Source organism: Bubalus bubalis, chromosome 6 (genome assembly GCF_019923935.1).
Source record: "Bubalus bubalis isolate 160015118507 breed Murrah chromosome 6, NDDB_SH_1, whole genome shotgun sequence".
NCBI lineage: Eukaryota > Metazoa > Chordata > Mammalia > Artiodactyla > Bovidae > Bubalus > Bubalus bubalis.
Genome location: NC_059162.1, coordinates 85,617,941 through 85,635,073, shown reverse-complemented (window position 1 = coordinate 85,635,073; position 17,133 = coordinate 85,617,941). Strand labels below are relative to the sequence as shown.

Here is a 17,133-nt window from a genome sequence, read left to right as displayed (position 1 = left end):
TTTATCGAACCCATCTTTGCATGAAATGTTCCCTTGGTATCTCTAATTTCTTGAAGAGATCACTAGTCTTTCCCATTCTGTTGTTTTCCTCTATTTCTTTGCATTGATCACTGAGGAAGACTTTCTTATCTCTCCTCGTTATTCTTTGGAACTCTGCATTCAAATGCTTACATCTTTCCTTTTCTCCTTTGCTTTTTACTTGTCTTCTATTCACAGCTATTTGTAAGGCCTTCCCAGACAGCCATTTTGCTTTTTTACATTTCTTTTCCATGGGGATGGTCTTGATCCCTGTCTCCTGTACAATGTCATGAACCTCCATCTATAGTTCATCAGGCACACTATCTATCAGATCTAGTCCCTTAAATCTATTTCTCACTTCCACTGTATAATCATAAGGGATTTTATTTAGGTCATACCTGAATGGTCTAGTGGTTTTCCATACTTTATTCAATTTATGTCTGAATTTGGCAATAAGGAGTTCATGATCTAAGCCATAGTCAGCTCCCGGTTTTTTTTTTTGCTGACTGTATGAGCATCTCCATCTTTGGCTGCAAAGAATGCAATCAATCTGATTTTGGTGTTGACCATCTGGTGATGTCCATGTGTAGAGTCTTCTCTTGTGTTGTTGGAAGAGAGTGTTTACTATGACCAGTGTGTTCTCTTGGCAAAACTCTATTAGCCTTTGCCCCGCTTCATTCCGAATTCCAAGGCCAAATTTGCCTGTTGCTCCAGGTGTTTCTTGACTTCCTACTTTTGCATTCCATTCCCCTTTAATGATATCTTTTTTGGGTGTTAGTTTTAAAAGATCTTGTAGGTCTTCATAGAACCATTCAACTTCAGCTTCTTCAGCATTACTGGTTGGGGCATAGACTTGGATTACTGTGATATTGAATGGTTTGCCTTGGAAACGAACAGAGATCATTATGGCAGAAACTGAAGAGTTACTAAAAAGCCTCTTGATGAAAGTGAAAGTGGAGAGTGAAAAAGTTGGCTTAAAGCTCAACATTCAGAAAACAAAGATCATGGCATCTGGTCCCATCACTTCATGGGAAATAGATGGGGAAACAGTGGAAACAGTGTCAGACTTTATTTTTCTGGGCTCCAAAATCACTGCAGATGGTGACTGCAGCCATGAAATTAAAAGACACTTACTCCTTGGAAGGAAAGTTATGACCAACCTAGATAGCATATTGAAAAGCAGAGACATTATTTTGCCAACAAAGGTCCATCTAGTCAAGGCTATGGTTTTTCCAGTGGTCATGTATGGATGTGAGAGTTGGACTGTGCAGAAAGCTGAGTGCCGAAGAATTGATGCTTTTGAACTGTGGAGTTGGAGCAGACTCTCGAGAGTCCCTTGGACTGCAAGGAGATCCAACCAGTCCATTCTGAAGGAGCTCAGCCCTGGGATTTCTTTGGAAGGAATGATGCTGAAGCTGAAACTCCAGTACTTTGGCCACCTCATGCAAAGAATTGACTCATTGCAAAAGACTCTGATGCTGGGAGGGATAGGGAGCAGGAGGAGAAGGGGATGACAGAGGATGAGATGGCTGGATGGCATCACTGACTCAATGGACGTGAGTCTGAGTGAACTCCAGGAGTTGGTGATGGACAGGGAGGCCTGGCGTGCTGCGATTCATGGGGTGGCAAAAAGTTGGACACTACTTTGCAACTGAACTGACTGAACTGACTGACTGAGGATTACTGGATCATATGGTTGACGTATTTAAAATTTTGAGTAATCTTTATAATGTTTTCCTTAATGGTTGTGCCAATTTACTTATTCATCAACAGTGTACAAGGGTTTGTCCATGTACTTGCCAACACTTGATATCTTTTGCTAATAGCCGGTGTGACAAGTATGAGGGGATAGCTCATTTTCATTTTCATTTTCCTAATGATAAATAATGTTGAGCTCTCACTGGTAAGTTATTTCATCGCTATCACTGTTATAGTTAATTTTTTATAAGTCATATTTGAATATAATTGACAAAGGTATTTGACTAAAAAAACCCAGGTTCTTATTTTGGGTGTGCCATTCATTCTGTCTTGGTGAGCTTTGGCAAAACACTTCACTCTTTTGGGCCTTCTGTATAATGAGAATAATATTTTCACTTCCTACTGAGAGTTGTAAGAATTAAATCAGATTAAGGCAAAAGTTCTGAGATATCTGATATCTACTAGGCTTTTGGTGAATTTGGGAATCTTATCCATCCTAATCAGTTTCCTCTGGATACAGTCCAGTAGAAGTCCTCAACCACAGTTACCTTAACAGCTACTATCTGGAATAAATATGGCTAATTTTCGAAGTGCACTTTCAAATAAATGTTAATTTTTTAAATTTTAATGAAGTCCAGCTTACTTTTTTGTTTCATAAATCTTGCACTTGGTGTTACATGGAAAATCATGAGAAACTCTCAAGGTCATCTAGATAGCTTCCTTGTTATCTTCTAGAGGTTTAATAGTTTCGAGTTTTACATTTATATCTGTGATCCATTTTGAGTCAACCTTTGTGAGAAGTGTAACATCTGTGTCCAGGTTCATTTTTTCCATAAGGATGTCCAGTTATTCCGGCAGAAGATATTACTTTTTCTCCATTGAATTGCATTTGCTCCTTTGTCAAGGACTGTGTTTTTCTGAATTTATTTCTGGGGCCTTTATTCTGTTCTACTGATCTATGTGTCTATTCTCCACCAATACCACACATCCTGATATGCAGCTTGTAGTAAGTCTTGAAGTCTGCTGGTGTCAGTCCTCCAAATTTGCTCTTCTCCTTCAATTTTGTGTTTATTATTCTGGATCTTTTGCCTTTCCATAAAAACTTTAGGAAGAGATCGTCAACTTTGTATTATAAATTTACATAAAATGAGTGATAAGTAAAGAAAGTTCCCATATTTAGTTGCATACGATACTAAGTTGTTAATTTCAAATTTCTATTGTTCTTTGCTTGTATTTAAAGAAATTAAATTTTCTGTGTTAATCTTTTTTTACTTAATACTTTGTAGTATAATCCAATGTTTTATCCTACTACATTACTATCATTGCTTATTAGTTCCAGAAGGCATTTTGTTAATTTCTTGTGATTCTCTACATAGACATTTTGTTTCTTTCTTGGTAATTTATATATATATATATGTCTTTTATCTCATTTTCTTGTCATATTGCATTAGCTAGGACTTCTGGTACAATCTTGAATAAGAAGGATACCTATATCTTTTTACTGATCTTCTGGTGAAAAGCGTCTAGCTTCTCTCCATTAGCTATGATGTTAGTTAGCCATGAGTTCTCTGCAGATTTTTTTTTATCAAGTTGAGGAAGTCCTTCTCTATTCTTCATTTGCTAAGAGTTTTTATTATTAGTGCATGTTGGAGTTTGTCAAATGCTCCTTCTGCATCTGTTGATAAAGTTATATGAATATTCTTCTTTAGCCTATTGATGTGATGGAGCTTCATTAACTGAATTTCAAACCCACTTTGCACCATAGAAAAAATTCCACTTGATCATGCTATATAACTGTGTAATCGCTGGATTGGATTTACTAATACTTGTTTGAAGATTTTTGCACTTATATCAGAGAGAGATTTATTTTTCCCTTTTTCTGATGTCTTTGGTTTTTTTTTTGTTTGTTTGTTTGTTTTTAGTGCTGGTCTCAAGGGCTGAATTATGAAGTATTTTCTATGCTTTGATTTTCTGGAAGAGAATGTAGCAACTTGCTATAGTTTTCTTCTTAAAGTTTAGTAGAATAGATATTTGGAAGCTTCTGGATCTGGTGCTTTCACTTTTCAAAGTTTATTAATTATTTATTTTATTTCTTAAATGGATATAGGCCTATTGAGATATCTGTTTCTCCTTGTGAGTTTTTCTAGACTGTGTTTCAGTGAATTGGCTCATTTATCAAATTTATGGGCACAGAGTTGTTCATAATATTCATTTCTTACAATGTCCATGAGATGAGTAGTGATGTTGCATGTTCATTTATAGTAGTAACTTAAACCATCTCTGTCTTTTTCTTAGTTAACTTGGCTAGATGTTTGCCAATTTAAAAACTAAAATTTTTTTAACTTTTGGTTTTGTTCATTTTCTCTATTTTCCTATCTTCAATTTCATTCACTGATGCTTTAATTTTTATTATTTATTTTCTTATGCTTTCTTTGGATTTAATTTTCTCTTCCTTTTCTAGAACCATGAGATAGAAGCATAGATTATTTTAAACCTTTCTTTATTCAATGGTATAAATTTTCCTCAGCGCACTGATTTCACTGCATCTACACATTTTGATACTTTATATTTTCTTTGTTTAAAGATATTTTTTGGAGATTTCTTCTTTGGTCCATGCTTATTTATATGTGTTATTCAATATTCATATAGTTTTAAGTTTTTCATGTACTATTCTTTTATTGGTCTCTAGTTAACTCCATTTTGTTATGAAAACATAATTTGTGTGATTTCCATATGATATTTGATAAAATGTGTTTTACACTTAGAATGTGGCCTATTTGGTGAATATTCAACACGAGCTTGAGAAGAATATGCGTGCTTCTCTTGTTAGATTATGAATTCTATAAATCTCAATTGGATCCAAGTAAGTGGTAATATTGCATGGTTCAACTTTGCATTTACTGATTTTCTGACTCTTGGTTCTGTCCACTGATGGTAAAGGGATATTCAAGTGTCTAACTATAATAAGAAATTCATCTATTTCCCCTTGTAGTTCCATCAGTTTGCAGGTGCATGCACATTGTAGAATTGCTATGTCTTCGTGGAGAACTGATCCTTTTGTTATGTACTTCCCCTTTAAAGTTTATGATAGTTTTCCTTGCTCTGATATCAGCACTTAGTACAGCTACTTCACTTTTCTTTTGATTGGTGTTAGGGTGGTATATCTGCAGAGGGCATGGAAACCCACTCCAGTATTCTTGCCTGGAAAATCCCACGGACAGAGGAATTTGGTGGGCTACGGTCCATGGGGTTGCAAAGAGTCATACATGACTGAGAGATTAGCACTTTCAACTTTCAATTTTCAGGATGGTATATCTTCCTCCAATTCTTTAATTTCTTCTGTGTCTCCATATCTAAAGTGGGTCTGTTTGAGACCCATGCAAGACAGGGGTGAAAGGAATAACCACAACCTAGGTGCTTTTCAGCAAAATCAGTGCCTCATCCATGGTGTCACAGAACATGTCATATGCTGGCATGCTATGTGTCAGACACAGACACAGAGGAAGAGGGAGAGGGAACCTGGAGCTTCCAAAATAGATGAGGAATAAGAGAGTTATAAAAGGACAGAAAACAGAAATTATTTTGTAATGTTTTTACAGATCAAGAATTTATATTTTACGGTCTCTCAAAGAGCTTTTGAGAAAAGAATAGAGCAGAAAGTTCAACTACCCTCAGTCCTGTGTCCCCAAGTTTCTGGTTAATTGTGGTCACATACTACTTGGGTCTGGGCCCCATTGCATCTATCAGGTCAGATGAGTGTCCAGGGGTTTTCCATTGATCCCATGAAAGTGAAAGTGAAGTCGCTCAGTCGTGTCCGACTCTTTGCGACCCCGTGGACTGTAGCCCACCAAGCTCCTCTGTCCATGGGATTCTCCAGGAAAAATACTGGAGTGGGTTGCCATTTCCTTCTCCAGGGGATCTTCCTGACCCAGGGATTGAACCCAGGTCTCCCACATTGCAGGCAGACGCTTTAACCTCGAAGCCACCAGAGAGTCATGGAAAATACACAACAGAGTAGGAATGGACCTCAGAGATGACTATAAAAAGCCCTATATTTTATAATTTAGGAGACTGAGCACATAATAAAAAGTATTTTGGCCAATTCTTAGTCTCCAAAGAGGATGAATTGATTGGGGGAATAAAGAGTGGAAGACAAGGTCTCAGATGTTTGGGTGTTCGAGGGCTGGTTTGATTCATTTTATTCTAGAAATATACTTTGCAGTGCTTTCCAGAGAGGCAGCTTTCCAAGAGGTTACAAGGAAAGTGCATTTGGGTGATGCAGGGGGGCTCTCAGTGTCCTGCTGTTGTTGTTCAGTCACTCAGGTGTGTCCAGCTCTTTATGACTCCATGGACTGAAGCACACTAGGCGTCCCTGTCCACCACCAACTCCCGGAGCTTGCTCAAACTCATGTCCATCGAGTTGGTGATGACATCCAACCATCTCATCCTCTGTCGCTCCCTTCTCCTCCTGCCCTCAACCTTTCCCAGAATCATGGTCTTTTCCAATGAGTCAGGTCTTTACATCAAGTGGCCAAAGTATTGGAGCTTCAGCTTCAGCATCATTCCTTCCAACGAATATTCAGGGTTGATTTCCTTTAGGATTGACTAGTTTGATTTCCCTGCTGTCGAAGGGACTCTTAAGAGTCTTCTCAGCACTGCAATTTGAAAGAATCAATTCTTCAGCGCTCAACCTTCTTTATGGTTCAACTTTGACATCTGTACATGACTATTGGAAAATCAAAGCTTTGACTATACAGATCTTTATTGGCAAAGTGATGTCTTTGCTTTTTAATGCTGTCTAGGTTTGTCATAGCTTTTCTTCCAAGGAGCAAGAGTCTTTTAACTTCATGGCTGCAGTCACCATCTGTAGTGATCTTGGAGCCCAAGAAAATAAAGCCTGTTAATGTTTTCACTTTTTCCCTGTCTCTTTTCCATGAAGTGAGTTCTAGTCTAACTCAAACCCTCCCCATGAACTTTAGGAAAAACAACCATTTCTCTTTGAATACCAATTGGCTCTGACAGACACAGGATAGATCCAGCCAGACTCTCTCTTCCTCCCTCCCTCCCTTCCTATTTCTATTTTCCCTTTAATAGTGCCCACTGACGTAGTTTTTCTCTGAATCCCAGCAACAGGATTGAAGAGCCCCATGTCTTCATGGCCCTTTTTGCTCTGAGCTATTTAAATTCCTTAATTCTAACAGCCTTAGGAAAAAAGACCTTCTATAAGGTTTAATACAGTTTACCAGGTTTCATTGCTTGTCTGCATGTGGGCTGGCATCCCAACCCCATGGGTTCTCAGTGGGACCTGGCCTTCCAGTTGATGGCATTTTCTCTCCTTAGTACCCACACAGGAGGGCTGAGCAGGATTCCTGCATTTCTGTCTCCTTCTACACAATACTCTGTCAATGCTCATCAGCTGTGTTTAGGCTGGGGATACATGTCAATTACAGTGACAATCAATTTTTAAGAAAACATCACAACCACCGTGTTCTTAACAACAATAAGGGGGTTCGGAAATAATGCATGAGGGAGGTTTTAAGGTAAGAGGGCACGTTAAAGTCAGAAAATATTTCCACATTTACTTCCCCCTAAGTAGCTTTCCATGTTTGTTTAAATTTGGTGACATTCTATTTGTCTCTGGTGTCCAAGGCCAAGGTAGTGTTTTCTTAGGTAAACCAGAGAAACTGCTTTTCCACAGAACCGTGCTTATTAATCAAGAATCTACCTGCCTTGCTGACTTCCCAGGGGCCAGTCTGAGGCAGAAGCAGGATAGGATTGCCTGGTGCTACCAAGTGTGAGGGCCTTTCTGGCTGATCTCCATGGCTGCCCCAGGGCCCAACTTCTAACTCTTATCCACCATTTGGTACCACTTTGACCCAGGCCATCTCAACAGGCCAGAAGCATATTTCTGTCTAAGGAAGGACACAGAAGGCAGATCACAACTATGAATTTTATGATGTGCTTTATGGTTTCCAAGCCATTTAAAGCCCTTAATTTCCTTTGATCTTTGCATTAGTTTTTGCTTTAGAGAAGAAATCATTGTCCACCTTATATTTCCCAGATGAAAATGAAATCACTCACAACATAACTGATTTGCCCAAGGCCGCACTGGAGACGGTTAAGCTGGGGTTTGGATTCAGTTTCCTCTGAGTCCAGTTCCTGTGACCTGTCCTAGAGGCACTGAATGCTTCTCCCTCACTCCTGAGCATGTGCTCTGTCTTGGGGGGAACAGGCCTATTCTTCTTTCTTTCCTTCCCCTTCCCCTCTGGACAATTTCAGGCCCGAGGAATAGCACAGAGGCGGTAGCTGGCTGGGGAGCTGGTCAGGCTTGCTCTGAACTTTAGGCTCAGCTTCTCATTCTCTGGAGGCCTGAAGGTAAATTTTTGCAGAAGTGAAGTAAAAAAAATAAACAACTCTGTCCTGGCCAATTGTTCTCCAAGGCACATCCGCTTTCCTAAAAGACAAAAATATGATGTGAGTTACCTGCTCAGGTGGTGACTGTGTCTTGCAAGGACTGAAATCTTGTACCACGTCTTAAAAAACCTGAGCAAAGCGAGAGCCTGATAGGCCCTGGCCTTTATGCAGCTGGCTTATTTCATGGTGACCACCTTGTAAACCTAAGCCCAGTTGAGTGAATCTACAATCGCACAGCTCAGTGCTTTCAGGGGTCAGGATGGTAAGGCACAGGGTGTAGGTACAGGCTGCAGACAGAGCACAGAGGGGCTGGGTTGACCTACAAACAGCGTCTAGCCTAAAGTCGTTCAAAAATCCATCAGGAAATGATGATGACAAAAGCAGACAAAAAGAAAAATTCTGTTTTAATATTTTTCAATCATTATAAAAAACAACTGTTGAGAAGGATAAGAAAGTGAACATCAGATCAAGGCTTCTCAAGTATGAGGCATCTTCTCTCTACATCACGTTTCCCTCCATCGGGACTGGGCATCTCCCTGCCAGGGCTGCCCATGCAGGGCCGATCCCATCTCAGCCCACCTCTGCACCATCTCTTCCAGGCTTCCCCCAGCCCCTCCCTTCATGATGCCCTCCTCCCCACTTGGGCTACAACACCCTACTCGGGTCTCCGTTATTTCTCTTGTGCGTGTTTTAATAACTTACTTTCTCACTAATTAATACATGTTCATTGCAAAAATGAAAAAAAAAGTCTGAGAAATATAAAGATATAAAAGATGTTTGTAATCCCATAATCCAGACAAAAAACCCTTGTTAACATTTGACAAATTTCCTCACTGTCTTTGTAAAGATTCTCCTGCACACCCATCCCTGGGATTACTCTCTGTAGTTAATTCTGGGCATTGCTATTGTTACTTTGGTTTTTCCCCATGTCATGAAATATTCTTCAAAAATAGTTATTATAGGGGTATGCCTCAATTTTGTCCTCTGCCTGTAAGCAGTTGTTGAAAAATAAGATTAGAGAATGTCTGCAAATGTGTTTAATAAATCAAGATATGCTTCAGAATTATGTCCTTTTTACATAATTTTGTGCCTGTGTGTCTGTGTTTCCCGCTAGCAGTTTCTAATCATCTCTGTTCCCCTCTCTCTGATCTCTTTATGCATCACTAATAGAACAATGAGGGCATCAGTTAAAAATGCAGCAAAGGAAGAAATTTGTTCAAATGGTACCAAACCAGCTGTATCGTAAATACTGAAAATTATCCTCAAGTAATCCAGATTTGTGACAAAACTGGACCCACAGAGTCAGGATCCAGATTTACAGTGTTGGTAACCAGTAACCAGTTCTGGGCTATGAGTAAATATTCTCACCAACCTAAACCATTTTCAGTTGTCAAACTTGTAAAATAATATCCTAACTACACTAAGTGGCTGGACAAGGATATGAGTAATACAGGAGATATGAATTTGATTTTAAAATTATGAAAAGGAGGGTCACTTGATTCTACAACTTCATTCTGGACCATGGGAAGTGTGGACCTTCTCCTTGGTGCTCCCTCTAAATAACTAGATCAATTACCTCACTAGGAATGAGAGAATTGGTCTAGGGTTTCTGAAAAAAGGTCTTTTTTTGTCTCCTATGATCCAGTGATTACTTTGAAAAATGAGGACTCAGTCTCTTGTCTTCATGAAGATGTCTGCTGCTTTGCTGCATCAAGAGGGAAACACTTAAATGAAGAAAAAAAAAAAAATGTTTGCAATGATACCTCTGCCATCTGCCCTGACTGTGTGTGTGTTCTAATTCCACACCTGATCGCCTCTCCAAGAGAAGGGAGGGAGCTCTCCACACCCCATTCTTCAAGGAAGCTTTCTTTACAAAGTGCTGGATCAAGAATGAGTCAAAGCAACTGTGCCCCAGATGGGAGTGTGGTGGGAGAAAAACGTAATAGTAGTGTTGACTTTTAGATTCAGAGCATTTTTCAGGCTTCTGTTTCCTACTCTATTTAGGTAGGCTGCGTTCTGCCACAGCTGAGGAAAACCCCAAGTTGCTTACCTTTTCTGAATTTCGTTCTTCTCAGGCAGAAAGAGGGATATTACCTGATTGCAACACTTGTTCCAATCTCCCCCCTCTCCCTGTACCCACATCATCTGCAATGTGATTCCATAGCCCTTCCCATAAAAGCTGTGCTATTTTCCCTTTCCCTTGAACTGGGGCTCACAGTGTGACCTGCGTGGGCTCCGGAATGCAGTGGGAGTGATGGTCGCCAGTTCCCAGCCTGGCTCTCAGGAGGCACTGTGTGCTTTCCTCCCTCCTGGGTCTTATCATCTGCATGTATACCAGCGGGGGTTAGCTTGCTGGAGGAGGAAACTTGGAAAAGAGCCCCACTGACCCAGCCGAGCTAGTCCTAGATCAGTCTTCAGTCATCTGACCTCCTACACAGGCAAGAGAGCCCTGCTAAGATCAGGCAGCTCCCAGCTCAATTGTAGGCTTCGGGCAACAATACACACTTACTGTTTTACGTCACTGAGTTTACCACCTTTGTAATACAGCAATGTAACAATTGATACATATGACATGAACTTGGTGCATCTTAAAATGGAAGGGCTTTTAAGTAAGTAAATGTGTTACATTCTAGTTGTGTTAGTTAGGGAGCACACTAGATTAGAACTTCATACATAACCAATGAAGACCTACTGTATAGCTCAGGGAAGTATACCAATATTTTGTAGTAACTTGTAAGGGAAAAAACTAAAACAACAAAAAAAGGTGTGTGTATATACATGTATGCTGCTAAGTCACTTCAGTCGTGTCCGACTCTGTGTGACCCCATAGACGGCAGCCACCAGGCTCCCCCATCCCTGGGATTCTCCAGGCAAGAACACTGGAGTGGGTTGCCATTTCCTTCTCCATATATGTGTGTATATGTGTATATATATATATATATATATACACACACACATATTTACATATATATGTATATATAATATATACATATATATTTATAAATATATATGTATAACTGAATCATTTTGCTCTACTACTGAAAGTAACACAATATTGTAAATCAACTCTACTTTACAAAAAAAATTTAAAAAAACAACAAATGAGTCTTAGGCTGTTTTCTGCAAATTCCTTGGGCACATGACCTTGGACAAGAAACAGCTTTCTCTAGATCCTAATTTCTATACCTTGGGAAAGGAAATACTGATTTCTTTCCTGTCAAACTGTTAATTACTGGATTGCTGTACATATTAAATAAAATAATTTCCTTGCAAATAAAATCTGTAATTAGAAGGGTGTGTTACAACTCTCACAACAACAACAACAAAAACTTCAGGAGAATTATAACACTTAAAACAGCTAAAACTTTGTACTATAATAGGAAACCTGAAGCTCTTATAGACAGGAAGACTGGAAGGTTTTCTTACATCTCATTTCTGCTTTGAGATTAGAAAGTGACTTGCCCAATGTGAGCAAAGGTGGCACAGAACTGGAGAGGAAAGACACAGAAGATCTAATCGAATGAGTTCAGATACACTCAGGACAGTGTCCTACAGCAGGAAAGCCTGGGCTCTGGATCATGCCTAAGCTAAGCTAAGCATGGGGTCAAATTCCAGACCCTTCCTCTCTGTGCCTTTGTGGCATGATCAGCAAAACGATACTGTCACAGAAAATTAATCTGTATTTAATTTAACTTAATGATAAGAAAACTACTATGAATTTCAGAATGTCAACTGAGTGTAGCATTTAGTTATTATTTTAGGAGATACTGTTAGGAAGAGGCACGGGCATTAGAATTGGATAAACCTGAATAACACTCAGTTCTAGGACTGCCCCCATGACTTTTATGAGTGTATATTCCACAGTCGACCCTGCTAAACTTCAGTTACCTTCCTTATACCCAAAGTGGTGATTCAAATTTGAACCTTGGAAGGTTATAGGAGAACAAATGGTTCATGAGAGTTGCATGGTATTTTTGTCTACTGAATCATTTTTCATATCCTCAGGACTGAATACTTTACACATAACAGGTGCTCAAGAAACATTTATAGAATTAAGGATTTGGGATATTATTTGAAACGATCTCAACAAAATACATAACTCATTATCTGGTACATATGAAGAATTTTGTTACTCATTTCACAGTTATGAGTTAAAACATTTGGAGCTTTTGGAACTTTTGGAACTGGCTGCCTTGGAAACATGAGAGAGAGTTTCCCTGCATTCTCTTTCATACATTTTGGGTTGTGCATCATGTGAATGATGTAACTATATTTGTAAAGGGTTATTAGAATTTAAAAAGACAAAATTTAAAAAGACTTCTTCAGGAAGATCTTAACGAGTAGAATCTCATCTACTTAAGTCCATGGCACTGAGTCCCTTGTGATGCCCATAATGACAGACAAGCAGCTCCTTTACTGGCACCTCCCCCATCCCTTTTGTAGTAATTCACTTTACATTTTTGTGAGTGGGAGGCTCTAAAAAGATCTTGGAACACTTAAAACTCTACTCAGATGGTAAGGTTCCAACCTTCTTTGTGGGTAACAGGAGGAGGCTACGCTTCTATCCTCAGTGTTGGCAGGGACAGAACAATGTGAAGCTGAAATCTCCATCAGAGTCAAGCCAGGGCTTAGGAAGCAACAGCATGAGTCCTGGGGATGCTCACCCCAGGGAATCTTGAGATGCAACCACAACAAGAGTGAGTCACGCTGGGCGGGGCTATCTGGAATTGTTCCAACTAAAGCAAAGCATCACAAGGAGAAGAGTAGGTAAGGGTAAAGAGAGGAGTCCTGGGTTCCCACATACCTATTTCTTGCTACTCACCTATTGAGAAAGGCAGAAAGGATTCCCTTTTCTTAAACTGTCCATTTTCCAGAAAATGCTCTGGATTGAACGTGTCAGGGGTGGCCCACTCTGCGGGGTCCCTGTGCAGTGCAGTCAGGTTGGTCAGGACCATGGATCCCTGGAGAAAGCAGAAGAGACTCAGGCAAGACTTGACCCACACAACATACATGTACAGACGGGCGGCAGTCCTCTGGCGCTTGCACACCTGGGCTGACAGCACCCTGAACTCCCTTGGCCTCACCAACCCACCACCTTCTGAGCCCAATCCCTAGCACTGTTTTTTTTGCCTTGGGACAGCTTACAGTGATGGACTGGAATTGTCTGCTGGGAATTTATCAGGGAAGTGTGACGCTCTTAGTGCAGAATGGATCTCTGCAGGGACTTGTCAGTGTAGAACTTGGGAGGGAACACATATGCATCAATGAACACATATGAAACATATATGAATAATGTGACAGTGGGCAGGCAGTTCTAGACCAAAACTGACCCAGCTGCTTACTCAAGTGGTAACTATGGCAGTTTGTCCAACATGAAAAATGTCTCATTTGCCTGCGGTTCTCACATTCTCTTCCCTCCATTATCTAGTAAAGTCCACAGAAAGTTTAATAATAGAATAAGGTCACCAAGTGGAAGAAACCACTATCCTCCCTGGTATGCAGCAACAAACTCAGGAGTCCTCCTTAACGCCTCCCTTTCCCTCATTCTGCCTTCGTCCAGTCCTTCACTGGGCTGCTCAACTTTACTTGAGTTTTCTCTTGATTCTATCACCTCCATTTTAGGTCCATCACTGCCTGGTCCAAGTTACTACCTTGGTTTCCCACACTCCTACATTAGTCCTAACTACATCCATATCCTTTCTTTCCCCTTCAATGTGCTAGACACATTGAAAGCTGAGTTAGCTTTGGACATGATTTAATTATGTCACTTCTATCCGCCCACCATATTTGGACCTTGATAGATACCCCTCAATGGCTTCCATCTCTCTTAGGTTATAGGCACGTCACCTGCCCACCCTGAGTCACCATCCTTCTCCCTGCACGCTTACTACATCAAGTCTCTTTCAGTTTCTCAGTTTGTCATTTGTTCCCAATATTTCCCAGGCCTCTTTGTATGGCAACCTCTGGGCATCCTCATGCCAATGAGTATCTGCTGGAGCTGCCGCTCTGAGAGTCTTTGTCCCTGCTGTGAGCTGTGCTGCCCCCTGCCTCTGCAGGTGACCCTCCAATACTAGCAGTAGGTCTGGTCCAGCCTCTTATGAGGTCACTGCTTTATTTGCCTGTGTGCTGGTGTGCACACAGTCCACAGTCTGGTGTGTGCCCTCCAAGACTGTCCTTTTTCCATCCAGCCCTGTGGAATTCCTGAGATCACAATCTGCTCATCTTCATAGCTACATTCTCTGGGGGTTCCTCCTCCTGTTACCAGACCCCTAGGCTGGGATGCCTGCCTTGGGGCTCAGGATTTTCACTACTATGGCAGAACTTCTGTAGTATAATTGTTTTCCAGTTGGCAGGTTGCCCACCTGGCAAGTAGGCTTCCCTGGTGGCTCAGACTGTAAAGAATCCACCTGCAATGTGGGAGACCTGGGTTTGATCTCTGGATTGGAAAGATCCCCTGGAGGAGGGAATGGGAGCCCACTCCAGTATTCTTGCCTGGAGAATCCCCATGGACAGAGGTGCCTGGCGGGTTACAGTCCTTGGTTACATGGTTACATGTCCACAAAGAGTGGACATGACTGAGCGATTAAGCACAGCACCTGGTGGGTATGGGAGCTGATTTTGTTGCAGTTCTACCCCTCCTGATATCTTGTGGTGGCTTCTTCTTTGTCTTTGGATTTAGGGTATCTTTAACAATTTTTATTTATTTTTAATTTAAGGATAATTGCTTTACAATATTGTGTTGGGTTTCTGCCATACCTCAACATGTATCAACTATGGTATACATACGTCCCTGCCCTCTTGATCCTCCCTCCCACCCCATCCTACCCCTTTGTGTTGTTATAGAGCACCAGTTTGAGCTCCCTGAGTCACATAGCAAATTCCCACTGGCTATCTATTTAGGGTGTCTTTTTTTTAATATATAAATTTATTTATTTTAATTGGAGGCTAATTACTTTATGATATTGTAGTGGTTTTGCCATACATTGGAATGAATCGCCATGGGTGTACATGTGTTCCCCATCCTGAACTCCCCTCCCACCTCCCTCCCGGTACCATCCCTCTGGGTCTTCCTAGTGCACCAGCCCTGAGCACCCTGTTTCATGCATCAAACCTGGACTGACGATTTGTTTCACATATGATAATATACATGTTTCAATGCCATTCTCCCAAATCATCCCACCCTCGCCCTCTCCCACAGAGTCTGAAAGACTGTTCTATACATCTGTGTCTCTTTTGCTGTCTCACATACAGGGTTATCGTTACCATCTTTCTAAATTCCATATATATGTGTTAGTATACTCTATTGGTGTTTTTCTTTCTGGCTTACTTCACTCTGTATAATAGGCTCCAGAGTCATCCACCTCATTAGAACTGATTCAAATGTATTCTTTTTAATGGCTGAGTAATACTCCATTGTATATATGTACCACAGCTTTCTTTTCCTAACACATGAAAAGATGTTCAACATCACTCGTTATCAGGGAAATGCAAATCAAAACCACAATGAGGTACCATTTCACGCCAGTCAGAATGGCTGTGATCCAAAAGTCTACAGGCAATAAATGCTGGAGAGGGTGTGGAGAAAAGGGAACCCTCTTACACTGTTGGTGGGAATGCAAACTAGTACAGCCACTATGGAGAACAGTGTGGAGAGTCCTTAAAAAACTGGAATTAGGGTGTCTTTTTTGACAAGTTTTAGCAGTTTTGTTAATGGTTATTCAGCAGATCCCTGGAGAAGGAAATGGCAATCCACTCCAGTAATCTTGCCTAGAAAATCCCATGGACAGAAAAGCCTAGTGGGGTACAGTCCATGGGGTCTTAAAGAGTCGGACATGACTGAGCGACTGAGCACCCAGTAGATAATTGTGATTTTTGTGTTTACATAAGAAGAGTTAAACTGGTGTCCTTCTGTTGCATCATCTTGAACGAATCAACCAGGCCAGCTTTGTGGGACCTAAATCTTACACAACTTGAGGATCGCTTTCATTGTGTATCCTTGGCCAAGTGCCTGGCTTTCCTCAGCATCCATTACCTCATCTTCTTTTCTCTTGCTTTCAGTCAGTTTCCCTTGCTAATAGAGGGGCGCATCCTGACCCTGGCAGCCAGGACTTCAGAGCTCCCATGCCGGGGCTTTCAGAGAAGCACTGCACACGACATCCTCCAGGGGGACTTTAGTCGCTACTAAAAGTCAGTGTAAGGAATCCCCACACTTCTGCATAGTGGCTGTACCAGTGTAAGAGGGTTCCCTTGTCTCCACACCCTCTCCAGCATTTATTGTTTATAGACTTTAATGGTGGCCATTCTGCCCCGTGTGAGATGATACCTCACTGTGATTTTGATTTGCATTTCTCTAAAAATGAGTGATGTTGAGCATCTTTTCATGTGTTTATTAGCCATCTGTAATGGACTTGGGTTCGATCCCTGGGTCAGGAAGATCTTCTGGAGAAGGAAATGGCAACCCACTCCAGTACTCTTGCCTGGAAAATCTCATGGACAGAGAAGCATGGTGGGCTACAATCCACGGGGTTGCAAAGAGTCGGACATGACTGAGCAAATTCACTTTCACTTTCACGTCTTCTTTGGAGAAATGTCTGTTTAGTTCTTTGGCCCCCTTTTTGATTGAGTTGTTTGTTTCTCTGGTATTGAGCTACATGAGCTGCTTGTATATATTTTGGAGACTAATTCTTTGTCAGTTGTTTCATTTGCTATTATTTCCTCCCATTCTGAAGGCTGCCTTATCAACCTTGCTTATAGTTTCCTTCATTGTGGAAAAGCTTTTAAGTTTAGTTAGGTCCCATTTGTTTATTTTTATTTTTATTTCCATTACTCTGGGAAGTGGGTAATAGAGGATCTTGCTGTGGTTTATGTCAGAGAGTGTTCTGCTTATGTTTTCCTCTAAGAGTTTTATAGTTTCTGGTCTTACATTTAGACTTTAATTCATTTTGAGTTTATTTTTCTGTATGGTGTTAGAAAGTGTTCTAGTTTCATTCTTTTACAGGTGGT

General features: G+C 40.8%; 1 protein-coding gene across 3 annotated transcripts in view; it reads right to left on the bottom strand.

Annotated features, from left to right (window-relative positions):
- The window catches only part of LOC102411225 (cytochrome P450 2J2), a 53,198-nt gene that overhangs the window by 15,920 nt on the left and 20,145 nt on the right, over positions 1–17,133 (bottom strand). For 2 of the 3 annotated variants that reach the window (XM_044944910.2, XM_006048290.4), the window contains 2 exons: positions 12,953–13,091; positions 7,660–8,170 (listed from right to left, as the gene is read on the bottom strand). The exons of the other annotated variant lie outside the window; for it this stretch is intronic. In XM_044944910.2, the coding sequence (XP_044800845.2) occupies positions 7,992–8,170; positions 12,953–13,091 (318 nt within the window). In that variant the 3' untranslated portion in view covers positions 7,660–7,991. Of the gene's footprint in view, positions 1–7,659; positions 8,171–12,952; positions 13,092–17,133 lie in introns of those variants that run through there. 3 annotated transcript variants of the gene reach the window in all.